Genomic DNA, 20,589 nt, shown 5'->3' with positions numbered 1-20,589 from the left:
TAACAAAAGGCCAAGCATGTTAAACAAAACTCTGCAATGCAAAAGAGACATTGGGGTATATTTACTGAACAGCAGGTTTGAAAAAGTGGAGATGTTGCCTATAGCAACCAATCAGATTCTAGCTGTCATTTTGTAGAATGCACCAAATAAATGAAAGCTAGAATCTGACTGGTTGCTATAGGCAACATCTCCACTTTTTCAAACCAGCAGTTGAGTAAATATACCCTATTGTGTGTTATGTCTGAAAGTACCATAGCTTGAGAAATGTAACATTTGCAGCATATATACATATTACATACAAAGTTACCTATAGAAAAATTCTAAAGCTTAGGGGTAATTCAGTTTCACTATGTCTCATTAGTCAGGTATAAAACCTATAGCCAATGAACACCTTCATAACAGGCTCTGGAAGAGTAGAGGTGGTTACAACTGTCTCCTAATATGGTGGATCAGACTACAGGCAGTATGAGTCTATATAAATCCACCATGGATGTCCAGTACTAGATTGTACTTTACAGTGTGCAAGGTTCAAGAATTTTGCAGCAAGTTCTCTTGAGTACTGGAGAGGATGCAGACGGGCAATATCTGCAGAGATTCACTGTGAATACTCTGCAGTTCTCAGATTCAAGATGACACCTGCTGTATGATCAGCAGCACATTAAAGATTTGGAAGTCTTGAGCAGTTGGGTGGATACGTGGAAAAAAAAAAAAAAAATCAGCTTCATGGTAAAAGAGGAGTGGGACCTTTCCAATGAAAGAATGAATATTCGTGTGGAGATCCCTGGGACTATACATGGAGCCTTAATCAGGCATTTCTCCACTCAAAATCAGCCAAGCCATGTCCTTCTGCATTGTCACTTGTTAAATATTGTAATTCACACTTACATTTGCTGCTTACGTACACTTACTGCATATTTAATGCTTTCACATTTGATTTGGTTACTTAAACGTGCCTCAACCACATATGATTATTAGGCATGCAAGTATCAACGATTTCTATTTGGTATTTGTGAAACTTAAAATGTATTTCTTTACTTACTGCAAATAAAATTAGATTGAGATATATTGTATTTTAAATGTAATCGATTCTCACGATTTGTTCCAGTTCACTATTTATCTCATAATCATTATTTTAATTCAGACACAACTATTACCAATCGGCTCGCTTTAGTTTTCTTTATACAATAAAATAATGCAGCATCAAGAATTAAGAGTATTGTTCATCAAAATTGGTACAACATTAGGAGCATTGCCATTTTATTAACAACAATGACATGGAAGCCATTGGTACTTTTTAAAAAGCATTGCTCTTTTTGTCACCGTCTGTTTTACCGGGAATATTCAAGAATATTTTAAAAATAGATAGATTGGTATTGATCAGTCACAATCCCAGATTTTTCCACCTCTCACTGGCATCAAGGGATGTAAGAAAATATGGCTATAAACAATGTATAACCTGTCCATGTATTGTCAAGAAAGACACGATGGTTCCAACCAACATCGTAAAAGGAATAATTTAAGATCAAGGAATTTCTAAAGAGTAGCTTGTTATTTGTGATTGACTAGATACTCTGGATTGTGGACTTGAATATGCATGTTTGACCATTAGGCACCATAAAAACACAGGCTTCCTATAAATACAAAAAATAAACCAACAACACTGTAGGAATGTTAATAAAGTGATTAAGATACAGCCTTTCTATACATGTAGATTTAGTGCAGATCCATTTAAAAGTAGAAACAGATTTAAAATTCTCTGCCATGAGTAACTATTGAATATATATTGTTTGAAATCGCTTTATCCAGATGGCCCAAATGAGGCTTACGTTTACCACTTTTTTTTTTTTTTTTTTTTTTTTATATATGACAAACAGGTTTTTCATTATTTAGATATCATTATATTTAGGTTTAGATATCATTTTAATTAGGTTTAGGATCTTTGGCCATGGGCTGACATCACCCAGACTTTTTACGAACTGGATATGTACACGATATGACCACAAATTTTCTCCTTGATCTGTTTTTGCATCCCCCTTTTATCACTCAATCACCTTGATTCCTCCTTTTCCTCTAATTGTTTTTCTTTTTATTCATAATATATTAGTGATTATACATTGACACAAATGAAATTAGATTAACCATTAATATATTACAGATTTCATGTATTTTCAAAATTTATTTTTTACAATTTAATGACAACTGATCCTGAAATATTTTAAAAACTTTTATTGGGAGTTTGTAATGAGTTTAATGGCATTTGTGACCGATACCCTTCCATTTCTATGATCACAATTCATATGTGCTTCATCAAATTACTATTACATTATTATTGACTGTTCCCCAGATGTAATTGTATTATTTTTACTATGTTTATATGATCTGTATATTTCTGTTAATTTGCATGCACATGAACAACTAAATGGCATCACTGACAGTTTGGTTGTGCTTCTTCCAGAGGAATCTGCAAGTTCCGCCAAATTATAAATTATATACACTACATGAAAAATAGTATGTGGATACTGGAATATCACACCCACATGTGCTTGTTGATCATCTTATACCAAAACCATGGGCATTAACATGGACTTGGTCCCCGATTTTCTGCTAATTATAGCCACTGCTTTTTCTGGGTAGTTTTTCCACTAGATTTCAGAACATGGCTGTGAAGATTCACATCCATTCTGCCACGAGAGCAATAGTTAGGTTGGGTTACAAGGCCTGGCTCACGGTCGGCATTCCAATATGTGTTTGATGGGGTTAAGGTCAGGGCTCTGTCAAGTCAAGTTCTTCCACACCAAACTCAGGAAACCATATTTTGATTGATCTCCGTTTGTGAGCAGAAACGTTGTCATGTTGAAAGAGAAAAGGACCTATCACAAACTGTTGCCACAAACATGGAAGCACACAAATCTCTAGAATGTCAATACTGTAGCATTAAGATTTCCCTTCACTGAAACTAAGCGGTCCAGGCCAGTACTCACTGGTTTAGAAGTGTTTACCTGGCATTCGCCAAACCTAGATACCTCAGGTCAGACAGTGAAGCATGATTCTTCACTCAAGAGAACAAATTTCAAATGTTGCAGAGTCCAATGGTGGTGTGCTTTTTACCACTCCTATTGAAATTTGGCATTTTGCATGGTGATCTGAAGCCTGTGAAGATCCGATCTAACAGTTCTTAAGCCAAAGTTGCTTCCAGGGGCAGTTTGGAACTCTGTAGTGAGTGTTGCAACTGACAGATAATTTTTACATACCACATGCTTTTGCACTCAACGGTCCCATTATGGGAATATGAGTGGCCTACCGCTTCATGGCAGAGTTATTGTTGCTCCTAGACATTTTCACTTTACTTACAGTTGACTGGGGCAGCTCTAGCGGGGCAGAAATTTGACAAACTGACTTGTTGAAAAGGTGGCATCCTCTGATAGTGCCACTTTGAAACTAAGAGCTCTGCAGAATGCATGACTGTATGCTTTTATGCACAGGTTAGCAATGGTTATAGCTGAAATGGCGAAACACTAATTAGAAGAGGTATACACATACTTTTGGCCATGTAGTATATTTTTTTGCGTTCCATCTATTGTGCCCACTACTCCTTTTGAGTGCTATCAAGAGGACCTACGTTGGTGGTCAGACCTAGTGCTGATACGGTCGATATAGACCCTCCGATAAAGGTCTGAGACGCCAACAGGGCTTTATAATGCATGAGTAACATCACTAATATGACTTTATCAACTGTTTCGAAATTATACACTAAGGCATGGTTGTCCAACCCGTGGCCCGCGGGCCAGCATGCCTGTAAATGTGGCCCAGCAGGAATTTTGGTTGTGGCAAGGGGGCAGCGCTGAAAAAAAAAATCCTGAAAAAAGAAAATACTTACCTTGCGGTCACGTCAGCTGGCGCTCCGGCTCCCTCCCTGGTCTCCTCCTCTGTGTGGCGCTCGCAGTGAATGTCGGGGGCGACGTCATTACACCCGACATCCATTGCATAGCGCAGCACAGAGGAGTCACCCGTGCGAACTATCAGCAGCAGTAAAAGATTATCCAGTATCTTATTGTTGTTACTCTGAATTTGGACTTTCTGCACCATGCAATTATGAACTAGCTGTGTTCTCTGTATGTATCTAATATAAATATTAAGAGATAATTGTATTTTTTATATTTTAAACCATTTTAAAATGTGCAGTGCTGAGTAGGGTGAAAATATCACCCACTGTTACCCTCATCGGAGGCTGCGCCACCCTATCTTTAAATCTCTGTAGATTTCTATTAGTCCTCCTGATGCTACCTATATCGGTGACCATTTCAAACTGGTCAATAAAAAAAATGATTCATGGGTGCAGAAAGAGAGAAAAAAAAGTTTTTGGCATTTAATTCCCCGAACCCCACTAAGGGGCAGATGCAGGTAAGTTAAATTGTAGCTGGTAATGGGACTACTGCTTTAATCATGATTCTGCAACAGGTTTCCTAACTCTTACTAACTTCATTTCCAAGTAAGTTTAATATGTTAACTATGTTTTCTATGGTTTTTTTGATGATCAGTTATCGTTAGTGTTAGTGTATTTTATGTGCGGCCCAAACCAACTCGTCGTCTTCCAATGTGACCCAGGGAAGCTAAAAGGTTGGACACCCCTGCACTAAGGAATCATGCAGTTTTGCTTTATTCTCTAGAAGTCCTCAGCCTGATCCTGCATTTCTTACCAGCAGTTCATCATCACTCCCCTTCGGAATTGAGTGAAAATACTCTCAAGGAGTATAATATCCTTTGTGCCACTGAACTTAAATGTATTATCTATACTATTACAATAATACTATATAGGAACATTTTTTTAGCTATTGAATACCCATTCATATTTACCTATATATTGGAATAATTGTTTATTTATGAGTCATGTTCAATTTTAATGCTTTTAATTTTTATGAAATCAGGATTGGGTTACAGCTGCTTGGTTATCAAAATCTATACATTTTTATAATATCTGTATTTGATGACATTTGTATTAACTCTTCGGGCCATAAGACCAGCATTTAAACAAAAAATCCTATTACATACAGAACTGGGTGGCTACACTACATGCGCTTTGGAGCCATCTAGTGGTACAGGCTTACTCAAAGATTTTACTATCTTGTTGCAAGTGGTATCATATCAAACACATTTTTGGAGTGACTATCATCACTGGAATTATGATACCACCCTTTATTTTGTGTGCAGCAACCTAGCTGTAGGGGGACCCAGTTTGGGGGAGTTCTTTTTTTTTTAAAAAAACAACTTTAATATGAAAAATAACTTCTACCGATTTAGAAATCTGATCATGGAGGTTCACTAAAAAAGTGCAAAAATTATACATATATAAACAAGCCCAGCAGACTTATAGTCCTCTCTCAACAATGAAGGCATTATTGGTATAATCAGCAGCAATATGTAGATTTATAAACTCTCCAATAAAAAGCTTACAAACCTGAGCAGACTGCAGCATCTTTTCCTCAAACTCCTTGCGTACAGCGTTGTATTTTTCCACTGAGCCACGAAGAGACTCTGCTGCTTTCCGAGTCTTTAGCTTTGCCTGACACAGTAAAAAGAAAATGGGTGAGAATATGCCGAAACTGTACACAAGTCCATAGCGAATAAAGAGATTGGTTTGGTTTTGTACCAGGTTTTCTGCACAGAAGTTGATGTATAAGCTTTTCAGATAATTCTTGCAATCATATTTTTACTCATTAACCTCACCTTGTCCATCTCCTTCTGTGGGGCACCCTCCCTACGGAGACGCTCCTGCTCAGCGAATCTGCTACAATAGTTGTCCCGGGATTTCTGCAGAAACTGAGAGCTGCACTGCAGTAACTGAATGACCTCTAAAGTACCAGACATCTCCTCTTTGGCCTGTCAAGAATATCAAAAAAATATTGAAGAGATTTCTGCGTAATATAAGTTTGATTAAAATATGCTTCCAGCCATGTATTGTTTAGAGAAAGATAAATGCATTGCACGTGGCTACAGTTAGGGGAGGATGGTGGTTAGTAACTGTAATGCATATATAGTTGCACAGCTTTAAAGGGTACATATCAACTTTCATTACAAAGTATATTGAACCACAGTGTATACCGTTAGTTAGGTTTGTGAGACAATCTTTTGGCAAGACAGCCAGCTACAGTTTATTGTAAGCTATTGCCATAGAACCCATGATGGCATGCCTTGTATAGAATAAATGAAAGGCAACATAGGCCTTTAAATAAAGGACATGATTTTATGTGTGACTGAAGTATTTCCAGAGGGCGATAGCTATTCAGGCCTAAACATTTACTTATACATGCTCACCCTAGACTTGCAGGAAGCTTCAGCTTCAATTAGGGGGCAAACATTTACACGAAGTCCTTTATTCCTGAACATATTACTTCCATGTTTAATATTTCTAGCACCAAGTTAACCAGGTCTCATCTTAGATTGTATTCCTCAGCCCCCCACTCCGATTACTCTTCAAACTGAAGGTTATCATCATCAACATCTATTTATATAGCGCCAGTAAATTCCATAGCACATTACAATTGGGAACAAACAGTAAAAAAACAATACTGGGTAATACAGACAGACAGAGAGGTAAGAGGGCCCTGCTCACAAGCTTACAATGTAAGGTTAGGATTATATTTATTTGGATGAATAGCAATGAAAAACTTGCTAGTGCTATACTTTTATATCTCAACATAGTTGAAAAGTTTCCAGTGCGACATTACCCTCCATCTAATGTAGAGTTTTAAAAAGTTGTATGTAAATGGGGTCCAACCATGTTGTTGTAGCTAGTGTTCATTTTCTGATCTTCCATGTGTATCCTGCATTAATCAGCTAATGAGATCATGGAAATGGTGACAGCAGCAGGTGATGCTTGTTCTGACCTTGTGTGCAGCAGTAACCTGTTAATTCATGTTATTCTGTTAGCAAGGACAGAGCTACATGTGACAGGGACAGTGTCATGATGTATAGCAAGGGAATGGAGGGTAGCAAAAAGCCACAGATTGACAGTTAAACAGTGGAAGGAACAGGGTCCCCAGTAGCAAAACAAATCATCATGTGAGGCTCCTGTCACATTTATGCAGACTGTGGTAATAAACACACCACTGTATAAAACAATCATCAAAAATAAAAAAAAATATTTTTTCCATCATATAGGACTCATACACTCTGCTGGCTCCCCAAATGCACTACACCCCATCTCATTCAGTGGATGGATATCCCAATACAGCCCATAACAACAAGGACCTGATGTTTCTGACTTCCATCAGAACAAGCAAAATTTTGCATAGTCAATGTCTTGATGCTTTTAGGCATTTGTGTGCCTGTAACAACGTGAGTACATGAGTTAAAGTGCAAAAATAGGTATATGACATCACACACCATTTGTAGCTCTGTCAATTACATTTGATGTGTCCCTTGTTTATCTCTTTATTTTAGTGTTTATTTCCTTGCTTAGGTTTTGTTTTTTTGTTGGAGGGGGAAGGGGGCAGACAGGCTCGCTATTCAATAGGCATGGGAGGATTCTTTTCCTGGCAGATTAGTGTGTTCGCCAAAACTTACTTTCTTATGCACTTTGACCTGCTCATCTCCATATCGGTGGATATCCTTTATTAAATCATGCAATTTCTTGCTTAGTTCCAGGTGACAGAGAGCCAATTTGTCTGAAGACACCCGAAACATTTCCCACATTGGAGCAAAGGTCCTGCAGGAAGAGAACAATCACAGTCACTGCTACAAACACTTACACCATCTGACCATGAGATGGTCACTGCAGTGTGTTAAGCAAAATTTGGAATGCTGATTTAATCACCTACCCCAGGTGGCTTCCACTGTTGACCATCTTGGACAATTTCTGCATAGATTTTGAATATGCTTCCTCCACAGCTGCCCTGAACGGAAAATAAAGAAGTTAAAGAAAGTGACAAACTACAGCACAGGAACACCTTATCCACCATCAACCAATACAAAAACATGCTTTCTGCAATGTGTAATGACTATTACGTAAAATATTTCATTGACCACATATTCTTAAAATCACACACACCGTTGTATTTTGCTCTTGATTGATATATACAGTCTATTATTACAATCACATAAGGCACATAATAGCAGGTAAGTCAGATTAAATTCATTTGCAGACTTTACAAGTGCCATGACAACATGGCAACTAGGATTTTTTCAGCTCTGAGCTACAGTTATACCCTTAAATACACCATACAAAAGTTTACTATGTCCCCTACAGTCTTCAAAAATACCAATACACATTCTACTAAACCCCATATATTACACACACACACACACACAAATAAACACATTAGACTTATCACTCAATCTCTACATCAATACCGCTACACTGTTGCAGCAAACACATTATGCAAAATCTTATATCCTGTTTTCACAGCAAAAACAATCTTTTTCATCTACAAACCTAAGTTTTTTTTCTAAAGGTCTAAAACAACATATATTACCTCTTCCATAATCTGTGAAAAACACTCTCCCATCATGATTTGTTACTGGCCAAAATCCAAGCCCCTTTCTCACCACTGTAGTATTCCATGCAGTAATGTTGCCTCACTCCCACTCTCCTGCACATATCTAAAAAACACCTTCAACTACCAAACTGTTATGCCTCTGCAACAGTTGGGTACTTTTACTAATCTTAGAATAAAGCCCAGTTCCATTTAACCCGTTAATTATAGAAGTGGACATTAACACTGCAGACAAGAAATCCTCAATGTGAATGCACACGTGGAAACGGCAGTCATTGACAGTACTAGTTTTCATAAAATCATTTAAAGTTCCTGGCTACACCATAAATGGATATACAAAATAATAATGTAAAAATGGCCTGGTCATGACACTGAAGTATTTCTGGTTATTAAGGTGTTTTGAACACAGTGATGCTGTATAAACACTCTAGATAGTGACAAATACATACATAAATTATTATTATTATCTTTGACTTATAAGGCGCAACAAAGGGTCTGCAGCGACATACATTACATATACAGAAAACATATACAGAAAACAGAGACCCAAGACACAACATGATACAAAAATATATACCAACACAGGTGACAGGGTAAAGCATATCAGATTATTTCTGGGACAGATAGTGAAAGGGATGTTAGAAAATCAGCGAGAAGAAGGCCAAAGCTTAAGAAAACAGGGCTAGCGTAGCAGGCCAAGAGGTACAGAGGGTGATGGAATAGTAGAAGGCGCACACAAGGAAAGAGGGCCCTGCTTATGAGAGCTTAAATCCTAAAGGGAAGGGGGAGACATAAATTAGGGGTGTGCACCGGCCACTTTTCGTGTTTTGGGTTCTGATTGGTTTTGCCAAAACACCCCACTCAAGGTTTTGGTTCTGATTTAGGGTTTTGGGTTCTGTTTTTTTTTTTAAAAAGCATAAAAAGTGCTAAAATCCATATTTTTGTTTTTTTTTCACTCCTACACTCCTATTATTAACCTCAATAACATTAATTTCCAGTCTATTCTGAACACCTCACAATATTGTTTTTAGGCCAAAAGGTTGCACCGAGGTAGCTGGATGTCTAAGCTAAGCGACACAAGTGGGCGGCACAAACACGTGGCCCATCTAGGAGTGGCACTGCAGTGGCAGACAGGATGGCAGTTTCAAAAGCTAGGCCCCAAAGAGCACATAATGCCAAAAAAAGGAGGTGCAAGATGGAATTGTCCTTGGGCCCTCCCACCCACCCTTATGTTGGTGAAATACGACATGCGCACTTTAACAATTTTTCTGGACTGCAGGAACAGTGAACGTTAATATATATCAAAGCACCACTGGACTCAGCAGGACAGAGCACAGGACAAAGCACCACTGGACTCAGCAGGACAGAGCACAGGACAAAGCACCACTGGACTCAGCAGGACAGAGCACAGGACAAAGCACCACTGGACTCAGCAGGACAAAGCACCACTGGACTCAGCAGGACAGAGCACAGGACAAAGCACCACTGGACTCAGCAGGACAGAGCACAGGACAAAGCACCACTGGACTCAGCAGGACAGAGCACAGGACAAAGCACCACTGGACTCAGCAGGACAGAGCACAGGACAAAGCACCACTGGACTCAGCAGGACAGAGCACAGGACAAAGCACCACTGGACTCAGCAGGACAGAGCACAGGACAAAGCACCACTGGACTCAGCAGGACAGAAAATACACAACCTCCCACTTCCATGTACAATGCCCGAGTGAAGATGGCGGCGGCAAGTGGGGAATTTAAAGGATCCGAGTATCGCGAGATCCGACGGCGGGATAATGACTCATAGCCTCGTTTTCAGGTTTGCTAAGCGCCGGAAATACCCGACCAGTGCTCGGATCGGGCTTGGATCTGCACCGTTCAGGGCTGCTCGGATAGCGGAGATCCGAGCCCGCTCATCCCTGACATAAATAGGGTGGTACTAATTGGGGGAGAGAGCCAGGAAAAGGAAGTTAGGAGGACTGATAGACTTGAATAAAGAAATGAGTCTTAAGGGCACGCTTGAAGCCTTTGGGAGTAGATGCTAACCTGATGGAACGTGGAAGATTGTTCCACAGCAGGGGAGCAGCCCGGGCAAAGTCCTGAAGACGAGAGTGAGAGGAGGTGATCAGTGAAGTAGTGAGGCGGCAGTCACAGGCAGAGCGGAGGAGGTGGATAGGAGTGTAGGTAGAGATGAGATTGGAGATGTAGGGAGGTGAATATTGACTAAGAGCTTTAAAAGTGAAGGTGAGCTCACCCCCCATTTGGATAGGTCTGCCCCTTCAACTGCTCCTTCCGACGGGAGGGACAGGAGGAACTCTAGGGCCTTGCAAGATTTCATGAAACTGCACAATCTGTACGATACTTGGAGAATCTCTGACCCCTTGGCCCGGGATTATTCTTTCTACTCCTCAGTCCATAACACCTATTCCCGAATCGATATGATCCTGCTCAGCCACGACCTGACCCTCAAACTCACTAATTCCACTATCCATTCAATTACATGGTCTGACCATGCCCCAATTTCGGCGGACCTCTCCTCCCTAGTATCTCGCTCCTCCACTTTCTCCTGGAGACTCAACGAGTCCCTTCTCCACGACAAAAATACAGTAGCTCATATTAAATCCCTAATATCCGAATATTTTGAAACAAATGAATCTCCTGATATCTCCCCCTCTACTCTCTGGAATGCTCATAAGGCGGTCATTAGAGGCCATCTAATGGCTTCGGCAGCAAATGCTAAGAGGGCTAGGGCGGCCGAGACCATGCGTCTCTCCACGACCCTCCACCAGTTGGAGGAAACAACATAAATCTAACCCTGACTCTGCTTTATTTAAACAAATGGCCTCTGTGAGGGGTGAACTTAACCTACTTCTCTCCCACCGAGTGGCCAACAAGCTGAAATGGCTGAACCAGCGCTTTTACGAAAAAGGTGATAAGGCGTACAAGCTCTTGGCCACTCGGCTGCGGACCAAAGTCTCGGCCCGTAATCTTATGGCTATTAGGGATCCCTCTGGAACTCTGGTCTATGACCCAAAATTAATCCGCTCAGAATTCCAGAATTACTATTTAAAATTGTACAACCTCCCTCAACCCCCCAACACTTCGGCCCACCGGGAACAGTCAGAGCGTATAGATAAGTTCCTGGAGGACGCTCGCCTTCCGAAGCTTACTCCCCAGGCTGCAGACCGCCTTAGTGAACCCATCTCCTTGGAGGAGGTAGTGCAGGTTATTAAGGCTCAGAAAACATAGTAGGCTGCTGAAAACCCATCAGGACCAGGTGCCTTTCCTAAGAAATTCGCTGCTCTTCTGGCCCCTCAACTCTCCACTGTTTTTAACTCTATCCTAAAGGGCAAACCCTGGCCTAAAGAATCTCTGGAGGCTCAGATAACCCTGATCCACAAGGAAGGCAAAGAAGTCCATAATTGTGCTAGTTATCGCCCAATATCCCTCCTTAATAATGACTTGAAACTTTACGCTAAGATCCTGGCCAATCGCCTAAACACTGTACTCCCCGGGCTAGTTCACTATGATCAGGTGGGGTTTGTCCCTGGTAGGCAGGCCAGGGATAACACAAGGAGAACTTTCGACCTCATTCATATAATTAACACTAGGAAAACTCCCTCCATCATTTTATCCTTGGATGCCGAAAAGGCCTTCGACAGGATCTCCTGGCAGTTCATGACTCATACCCTCAAGCATTTCAGTCTGTCTGGGGATTTCTTGTCGGGGGTCCAGGCCTTGTATTCTCACCCCTCTGCTAAGGTTATGGTCAATGGTTCTCCTTCTGATCCCGTCCCAATAAGTAATGGCACCCGCCAAGGATGCCCACTCTCCCCTTTAATTTTTGCCCTGGTCATTGAGCCTCTGGCAGCCACTATCCGAGCCTCCCCAGATATCAGAGGAGTGGAGACAGGGTCCCTGGAGAGTAAGCTCTCACTATTTGCTGACGATATACTCCTCACGCTCCAGCAACCAAGAATATCTCTGCCCAACCTGTTCTGCCTCCTCTCGAGATATGGCGACCTGTCCGGGTATAAAATCAACATAACAAAATCCGAAGCCCTATTTCTTAATGTGCCCTCACAGGACTGCTATGATCTCACCTCCCATTTTCACTTTAGATGGCAGAAGAAAAAATTAAAATACCTGGGAGTATATATAACCACCTCATATGAATCCCTGTATCAGGAGAACTATCCAGCCCTCTTCCACAAACTCAAATCAGACATTTTCTCCTGGCGAACCCTAATCATCTCGTGGCTGGGCAGGATCATTGCGGTTAAAATGACTGTTCTCCCTCAACTTCTTTACCTTTTCCAGACACTGCCTGTGAGAATACCCCTAACTGAAATTTACTCTATGCAACAACACCTTTCTAAATTTGTTTGGCGAGGCAGGTCTCCCAGGCTACGATTGGCACTACTTAAAAAACCTAAGGGTTGTGGAGGCAGGGGCTTCCCCGACCTCAAGGCCTACTACTGGGCAGCTCAGCTTAGCTCAATAGCTTCCTCATTTGCTCCTCCGGCATCTCATGCATGGGCAGACCTGGAGGCTGCCTACCTTTCCATACCCGACTTGTCAGGCCTTTGGGGAGTCCCTTCTGATATTCGGAAGGTCCTAACCAAACGTTTTCCAACTCTGGAATTTGCAGCTCGGATCTGGGAGACCTGCAAGGGTCATCTCTCTATCTTTCCTAACCCTCTGCACATTATACCCCTGTGGCATAACCCCACCTTCCCTCCGGGAAAGTCCCGATCTTTCTCTCGGCTATGGACTAGGGCAGGTTTCCGTTTTGCCGGGAGCCTTCTTGAGCGAGGAAGGCCCATATCCTATGACGCCCTCTGCTCCAGAGTCCCTAACTTTCACCCGCCGTTCTACCAATACCTGCAGGTTCGGCACTTCCTCCTGTCACTCCTGTCGGGCAATTCACCTCACTCCCCCTCCCAATTTGAATCTCTCTGCCTCTCTTCCCCTCTGCGAAGGGGTATGATCTCGTCCTTGTATAGTCTACTACTAGGAAAACTGATACCCTCTGGGAACGCACATGAGAGGAAGTGGGAGAGGGATCTGGGCCCTCCCCCGGAGGAGGACTGCTGGGAGACCATCAGGCTGAATGTGGCTTCTAGTTCCATCTCCACATTAATTAAGGAAAATGCGTACAAAGTCTACTACAGGTGGTATCTCACACCTGACAGGCTCGCAAAAATGTACCAGTCATCCTCTCCCGATTGCTGGAGAAATTGTGGCCATCGAGGCACCTTCGTGCATATTTGGTGGTCATGCCCGGTTATCTCCTCCTTCTGGGACAGGGTATCGAGACTTCTTTCCTCCCTCCTCCAATGCCCTATCAGAAAGGATCCATGGTCTTTCCTCCTCTGTTATCCTATACAAGACCTAGACACCCACTCCGCAAAACTTGCCTCGCATGTTCTGGCAGCCGCCAGATGTCTGATTGCTAAGTTCTGGAAGCAGGCGAACCCCCCCCCGCATCTCTTCTCTTAAACCTTATATATGGTTTATTGCCAACATGGAAAAAAATCACGTCGCTGCTGCGAGACAAAGAAGACAAATTTCATCAAATCTGGGCCCCCTGGCTTTATGCCTAAGATCCCCGTAGCTTTCTCTTCCTCCAAATAGTTTCTCCCTTCACAACTCCAGATAACATTGACCCCTTTACTCCTTTAAAACACTCCCATGCAGATATGACAGCACCCCCTTCTGAAGGTGAACATGCTCTTCTCAAGTATATCCTATGATTCGACCATCTCCCCCCCCCCTTACCTACCCTACACCTCCTCCTCCTCCTCCAATGCCCATTCCCTCTCCCTCCCGCCCCTCACCCATTACCATTCTGTTATATTGCAATATACTTTACTGTTTTATGAGTGACATTGCTGGATATCTACTATGCTTTATGATTATGCCAATCAATATGCTTGTTGTCTAAAGTCTATGTCATTCATACTTTATTATACAATAAAATTTTGAGTTAAAAAAAAAAAAAGTGAAGGTGAGGAGTTTAAATTTAATTCTGTAGGGTATGGGGAGCTAATATAGTGACTGTTGGAGGGAGACTGCAGAGACAGAGCGGCGGGTCAGAAAATTCATATTGTGACCAGGAATGATTCCAGAAGAGGCATCTGGACACTGGGGCTGATTTAAGAGTTGGGTGCAGAATTTGCAGCATAGCAAACCATGTTGGTCTGTAAATGCAAACATTTTCTTTGCATGCAGGGAAAACTCTGTATGCTGCACACCTATGCTGGGGAGTTTTATTCTTACACTGCATTTTAGCTTTTGGTTAGACTGTGTAAAATGCACAACCTGATTTATAGTTGTGAGTGGACAATTTCCTAAAGCACAAAATGGATTTCCCAGTGCATATTTAGCTGGACTACCAGTAGGTAAATCCCAACAAGTCAATTTCTACCAACTTATATTTGTCCGTTACACGTTTCAACTTCACTTTTGCCAGGAACAAACATATTTAGCTATCTGTGTCTTGGCATCACAGTGACAGCTATCAAATCACATTTAGGAGTAAATTGCGGTTTTGAAAAAGTCAAAATCAGATTCTAGCTATCATTTATTTTATTGCATTCTACAAAAATGACAGCTATAATCTGATTGGTTGCTATAGGCAACATCTCCACTTTTTCAAACCCAGTTTAGTAAATATACCCCTTAATCTTTTTTTTGCAAAATGCCTACATTAACCAAGCTGTTCCCTTCTATCTAACTGTATATACACTAATACTTCTTTACCTGTGTGTGCACAATTTACGTGCACATACATTCAGTTAATAACCAGAGTAGTAATAGGTTTTTAACATTCCACTCAGTACTAGAAGTACCGTATGAATGGGTAATTCATAATTATATGCATAAAGTTGCCATCTAAATAGGCCTGGATCAGTCTTTTCCCAGCTCAGTGTTTAACACTAAAGACTGTTTGTGCATCAGCACTTTACGTTTGTCACTGCCAGGCCTTATTAATTTGTGCTTCTCATAAGAATCTTTCATCTCCCCTACATGCTACAATTACCAATAATTACTCACTAAGGGGTCTATTTCTGACCCCCTCACACTTTCTATTCATTAAGAAATTAATTAATGCATCAATTTATTAAAATTCTTCAGCTGGGACAGCAGTTCCAGCAGGAGCCTGTCCTAGCAAATAGTTTGTAGTATAGGGATTGCAATCTCAATCACTTTACTTATAGGTTCTAATAGCTTTTGCAAATTTGTGATGGTGGAGGAGCACAAAGCCTGCCGGGAAGGAATCCGAAGATCCCTCTCCTGCAATGCTCTCCACATAGGATAGAATAGCCAACACCATCGGAGCTTGATAAATCAGGTATTTTCACTGTCCCCATAGACACCTATGGGGACTGCATTTGCTATTGGATCGTCTAATAAATAGGTTTGTTACTTTAAAATGCTGTATGGTATTCCTGTGATATGAATCTCTTCAAAAGGTTCATAAATAGGCCAACCAAGTCCTTTTGCCAACTAACAGGGCACGCGCAAGTCAGTGGTGCCTGAAACTAGGTGGTAGTGTATTCATTCAGCTACTGTAATTTACCACCAACTCAAAAATGCAACTTGGGTTTCCCTCACCTCTGTGCAATAATGATCACCCGAGTAACTGTGCTGCTGACATGATTGACAGCTATTTGCATCTGCCCACAACTGCTAACTGTAATTGCTATTTTTTAGGCAGTGTCCTGTATGATATAGAATATGTTTATGAAAGTCCATCTTACTAGACAATAGTAGCACTACGTTTATTGCAGCTTACTTTTATCCTAGAATAATTACTATTTTTGCAGTCAGAATAATTTTAATTTTTTTTTTTTTAAAAAATAATAATTGCAGGAGCATAAATAGCGCTTACATTTGGTAGCACACATTTATTTATGGTGTGTATGTTTTATATGTGGAAAACCAAGTAGACTAAGCAAAAAAATACACTTCGTCATTAAGCTGTACTTTATTTTCGCAAAGCTAGTGTAAGTCACAGAAACATAACACTAGATTGATATAATCGAGAACAAATACATGTAACTTTTTCTGTGTAAGCTATCATGTAAAGCCGGGTATACACCAATGCAATTATCATGCAGACAACATGATTCACAACCGCTTGTTCAGATATTGCAAGAGTGTGTACACTCCCATAATCATGTTTTATCATACCAAAATACATTGATTTTCTACATATCCTAAAAAGAACAACCAACGATGGACAGATGTCAGGCAAATGTGGAGGTCTGTCCAACACTTCGGACAATATTTCATTCAACATATTGGAGCAGAGTAGGCAAATATCTTTAGAGTGTGTACGGTATAACAATCTTTTAAGCAGAAAGTTATGAGAGATGAAGATCACAGAGCTGAAGGTAAATTTTGGAGGGGTGTACACATAAATCAGCTCATCAGCAATTTCAATCTTTGGTGAAATAGTTAGATATTGCATCTAAAGAAAGATTGCATAGGTGTGTACCCAGCGTAAGAGACCTCCAATATCTTCATCATACACACACTTAACACTAGAGGACCTCTTTCCTGCAGGAGAAGCTGAGCCATAACATTACTAGGACTTAAGATTTGTTCCATGATGACAGTTTAGAGTGAAGTATCCCCATCACATGACAGAAATATTTAGGGCCATCGGTTAGATTCAAACCAGGGCACTATTTGTGTGAAGTTTGCATGTTATTTCCAATTTTAAGAGTTTCATCCAGGTGCTCCGCTTTCTTCCCATGGACCAAAAACATTAAAATTTAATTGACACTAGTATATGTGTGATCTGAATATAAATTGCATGGAAGGGACAGAATACTTAAATATTCTGTATAAAGTGCTGCTTAACATGTAGCTGCTATATAAATAAAAGGATTATAAAGCAAGTTCTGAAGATAGTTGCACCACATATGGCACTTGTGTACTAAATTAAATTTAGGGACCCTCAGAAATTCTAAATAGAGAAGACAGAACACAAATTCATACAATACAGTTTTATTAATTTTTCTGTGCCCAGGACTATCTAATCTCAAGTCCTATAATGTTCACCCAAGGGTCGTTTAAAACTTCAACATCAAGCTACCTTCATGTATGATAACTTCTTAATAATGCAAAAGACTCTTCTTAAATTAAAGATATTATATTAGCATAACATCTAAGGGTGTGACGCGGACACGCGCATGCACACACACACACACACACACACACTATCTTTGGAGACATAGAAAATATCTTCCTCAAAAAATATCTTGTCTTTCTGTATACTAAACCAGGGAATACCAAACAGTGTGTCTAGATATTTTTTGTCAGTTCTAGGCTGAAAGTTTCCCAAGAAAGATAGATTTAAGGTCCTAAAATAAAAATTACAAAATATGCGGTAGGAATGATATATAAAATGTATTTAAACTGGAATTTTAAAAAAGTGACTTCTGTTTTTACATTTTTCAAATCATTATGAATACAGTTTTATTATCATAGATGCATCACAAAAAAATAAATACTGGCCAAGTATGTCAGCAAGTGAGTCACAATATGAAAAGGGTCAGAAACCAATTTTCAAATGTTAACAATGAGACATTTATTACATAAACATGCTCTGTTCAAACCAACACTGCTTGCTGATACCATAACCCATGATGCCTTATGAACTATTAAGTAAACCTTTATTTGTATTATTTAGAAATATATTTTCATTAATGTAATTTAGCTTTTTTTTTTTTTATTATTATTATTAATATAAAAGTATATTTATAAATAACTGAAAAACACTCGTCCATACCACTTTTCATACGACAAGTAATCAGTTTCACAGCAATGATGGTGCCCATTTGTTGGTTTTTTTTTTACAATACATTGAAGGTTTGGCCACACAGAGCAGCTATTACTCATGCCGCAGCTGACAACTATGATCATGCAGTGTCAGAAAATGATACTGTCGAAGTCGTATAATTGGATGAACGAAAGTATATTGGTTAATATTGTTTTATTGGTCGACTGCACTCAGTATGCCACGCTACACCGTGTCATACGACGATCGCAAGGTAAAATACGCACGTACGCACTCGCATTACAACATTTAGTTATTTATACAATTCATATTGGTTCCGTTACACTGTAATTTATGAGCAGATAGTATTTGGTTTATTATTAGTTTATATAATATGATTATATGTACACATCAGTGATATTTAAGGTTCAGGTTATAGGAACAGTGTCATGTGTAGTATCATATTAAACCACTATTCATCAGCAGCTGTCCGGTTCCATCGCCGAAGAGATCGCATACTCTAGTTATTGATGTTAGGGAATAAATAGCCAGATTGATATCAGAATGTGAAATGCTAATAAACTCATTGTAACTGGAGCACATCCCCTGGAGAGATGACCCCCACCTTTGGATTCCTTAGTCTGAACTAGCCTATTACCTGTTTACCCTGGACCCACCCAAAGTCTGGACCTATAGAAGCAAGCCACGTGTTTTCTATTGTTCACTCTGTAACACTAAATGTATATATGATCATAGCTGCTCTCCCAGTGTTCAGTCTACTCTGACCACAGTTATCTAAACAGATATACTGTCCACTGGGACCCATGGAAGCGCAGCGAAGCGCATGCAATGCGAGCGCGGTATGTATGTATCTTTTGGTATTGGCTGTACTGTACTGTAACATAATATAATCATGTATTGAACTGTTAAACTTTGCATCTGCTAAAATAAATCACTTCGTGCGTTAGAAACACAATACAATCACTTGGGCAATGCTTATTTGAAAACTATAGAATTACTTTAATAATACCACCTCCAGTCAGTAGCAGGTGGGCGGTAATAAAATGGTAAAATCACAAACCAATTTAATGTCAGCAACAAGCTGATCACACCCTATAAAATATAGCACAATTTTATTGAATGCTCATAATTGAAAAAATAAAAAATGATTTATTATGTACTATTTATGGGTTCATTCTGGAACAGGGTAACACTCAATTGTGCAACTGTTTCTAAAAGAGAGTGTTACAATAATTCACAACAACCCCCATTCCATTTTAACCTGTATAAACCAAAAAGAGTCAAGATTCACAATTTAATAACAGGGCAATTTATAGATTTTAAATAAAATATTATATTATATATGCCTCTGATCACACTGAAACATTGTTTACTGGGATAGTTCCTATTGAAATCCATGGACTCCCAAGATCCAATCATGTCTATTTAGACTTGCATCAACCTATATAGTAAGCAAGGCTTTCACGTGCAATTGCTTTATCTGTAACTATTTTTGGGTTATTTATACTATAATCTGCTCCTCTACTTGGTCTCTAATTATCTGGGACTTAGAGTTGCTAAAGAGGTTGTATTTATTTAAATGTATTTCTAGTGTTTTCTGTATCCTGTAATTATCATACTTAAAAAAAACAAAACAAAAATCAGTTGTTCAAGTAATAGAACAGTTTTATACATTGATAATTAAACAATATATATTGAACACGATTTTGATTATTATAATTGCATATCTGGTTCATCTACATGACATTTGCAATTTTTAGCTTTAGTTACTATGGTAACATCCATAGCCATGTAAGAGGCACCTAAGATTAGATGGGTCAACACTATACTTATATTTGACAGAAAAACATATGAAGAACAAAATTGCATTTCAAAAAACCCCAAAATGCATCTATTTCCTCATCTATTATAGTAATGATGCGCCTTTTGTCACTAAATATTAATGTAATAATTAAGACTGCTTTGGGTTTAATATAGAACAGGGGGGAGGAAGGGTTTACACCATTTGTCTCTGAGGCAAAAGTGGGTTTTATTTTTAGTTTGTTAATGTACGCACAGTTGGGAGCATCTTGTGGACATATATTTACATGAACATTTAGAATAATTTAACTATGCAGTTTAAAAAGCTTACAAGTAACAGACCCAGCTCTCCATTTGATGGTACTATCAATTTATATTGTATATTTATAATAATGAAGCATAAAGCTTGTTATAATTAATGTTTTCTGGTTTACATCTAATGGATTTACTTTTGCACTATTTCTTGGAAATGTAAGTAGTTAGGAT

General features: G+C 39.7%; 1 protein-coding gene across 7 annotated transcripts in view; it reads right to left on the bottom strand.

Moving 5' to 3' along the window:
- FCHO1 (FCH and mu domain containing endocytic adaptor 1) overlaps positions 1-20,589 on the bottom strand; it is a 111,027-nt gene that overhangs the window by 51,235 nt on the left and 39,203 nt on the right. For 5 of the 7 annotated variants that reach the window (XM_075206712.1, XM_075206704.1, XM_075206731.1 and 2 more), the window contains 4 exons: positions 7,818-7,892; positions 7,564-7,705; positions 5,725-5,877; positions 5,456-5,560 (listed from right to left, as the gene is read on the bottom strand). In XM_075206712.1, coding sequence (XP_075062813.1) covers positions 5,456-5,560; positions 5,725-5,877; positions 7,564-7,705; positions 7,818-7,892 — 475 coding nt within the window. The remainder of the gene's footprint in view (positions 1-5,455; positions 5,561-5,724; positions 5,878-7,563; positions 7,706-7,817; positions 7,893-20,589) is intronic. The other 2 variants (XM_075206749.1, XM_075206759.1) reach the window with 1 other exon arrangement.

This window comes from Mixophyes fleayi, chromosome 1, assembly GCF_038048845.1.
Source record: "Mixophyes fleayi isolate aMixFle1 chromosome 1, aMixFle1.hap1, whole genome shotgun sequence".
In the NCBI taxonomy this organism is placed as follows: domain Eukaryota; kingdom Metazoa; phylum Chordata; class Amphibia; order Anura; family Limnodynastidae; genus Mixophyes; species Mixophyes fleayi.
The sequence above is the reverse complement of the archived record's forward strand: the minus strand, read 5'-3'. Positions and strand labels throughout refer to the sequence as shown.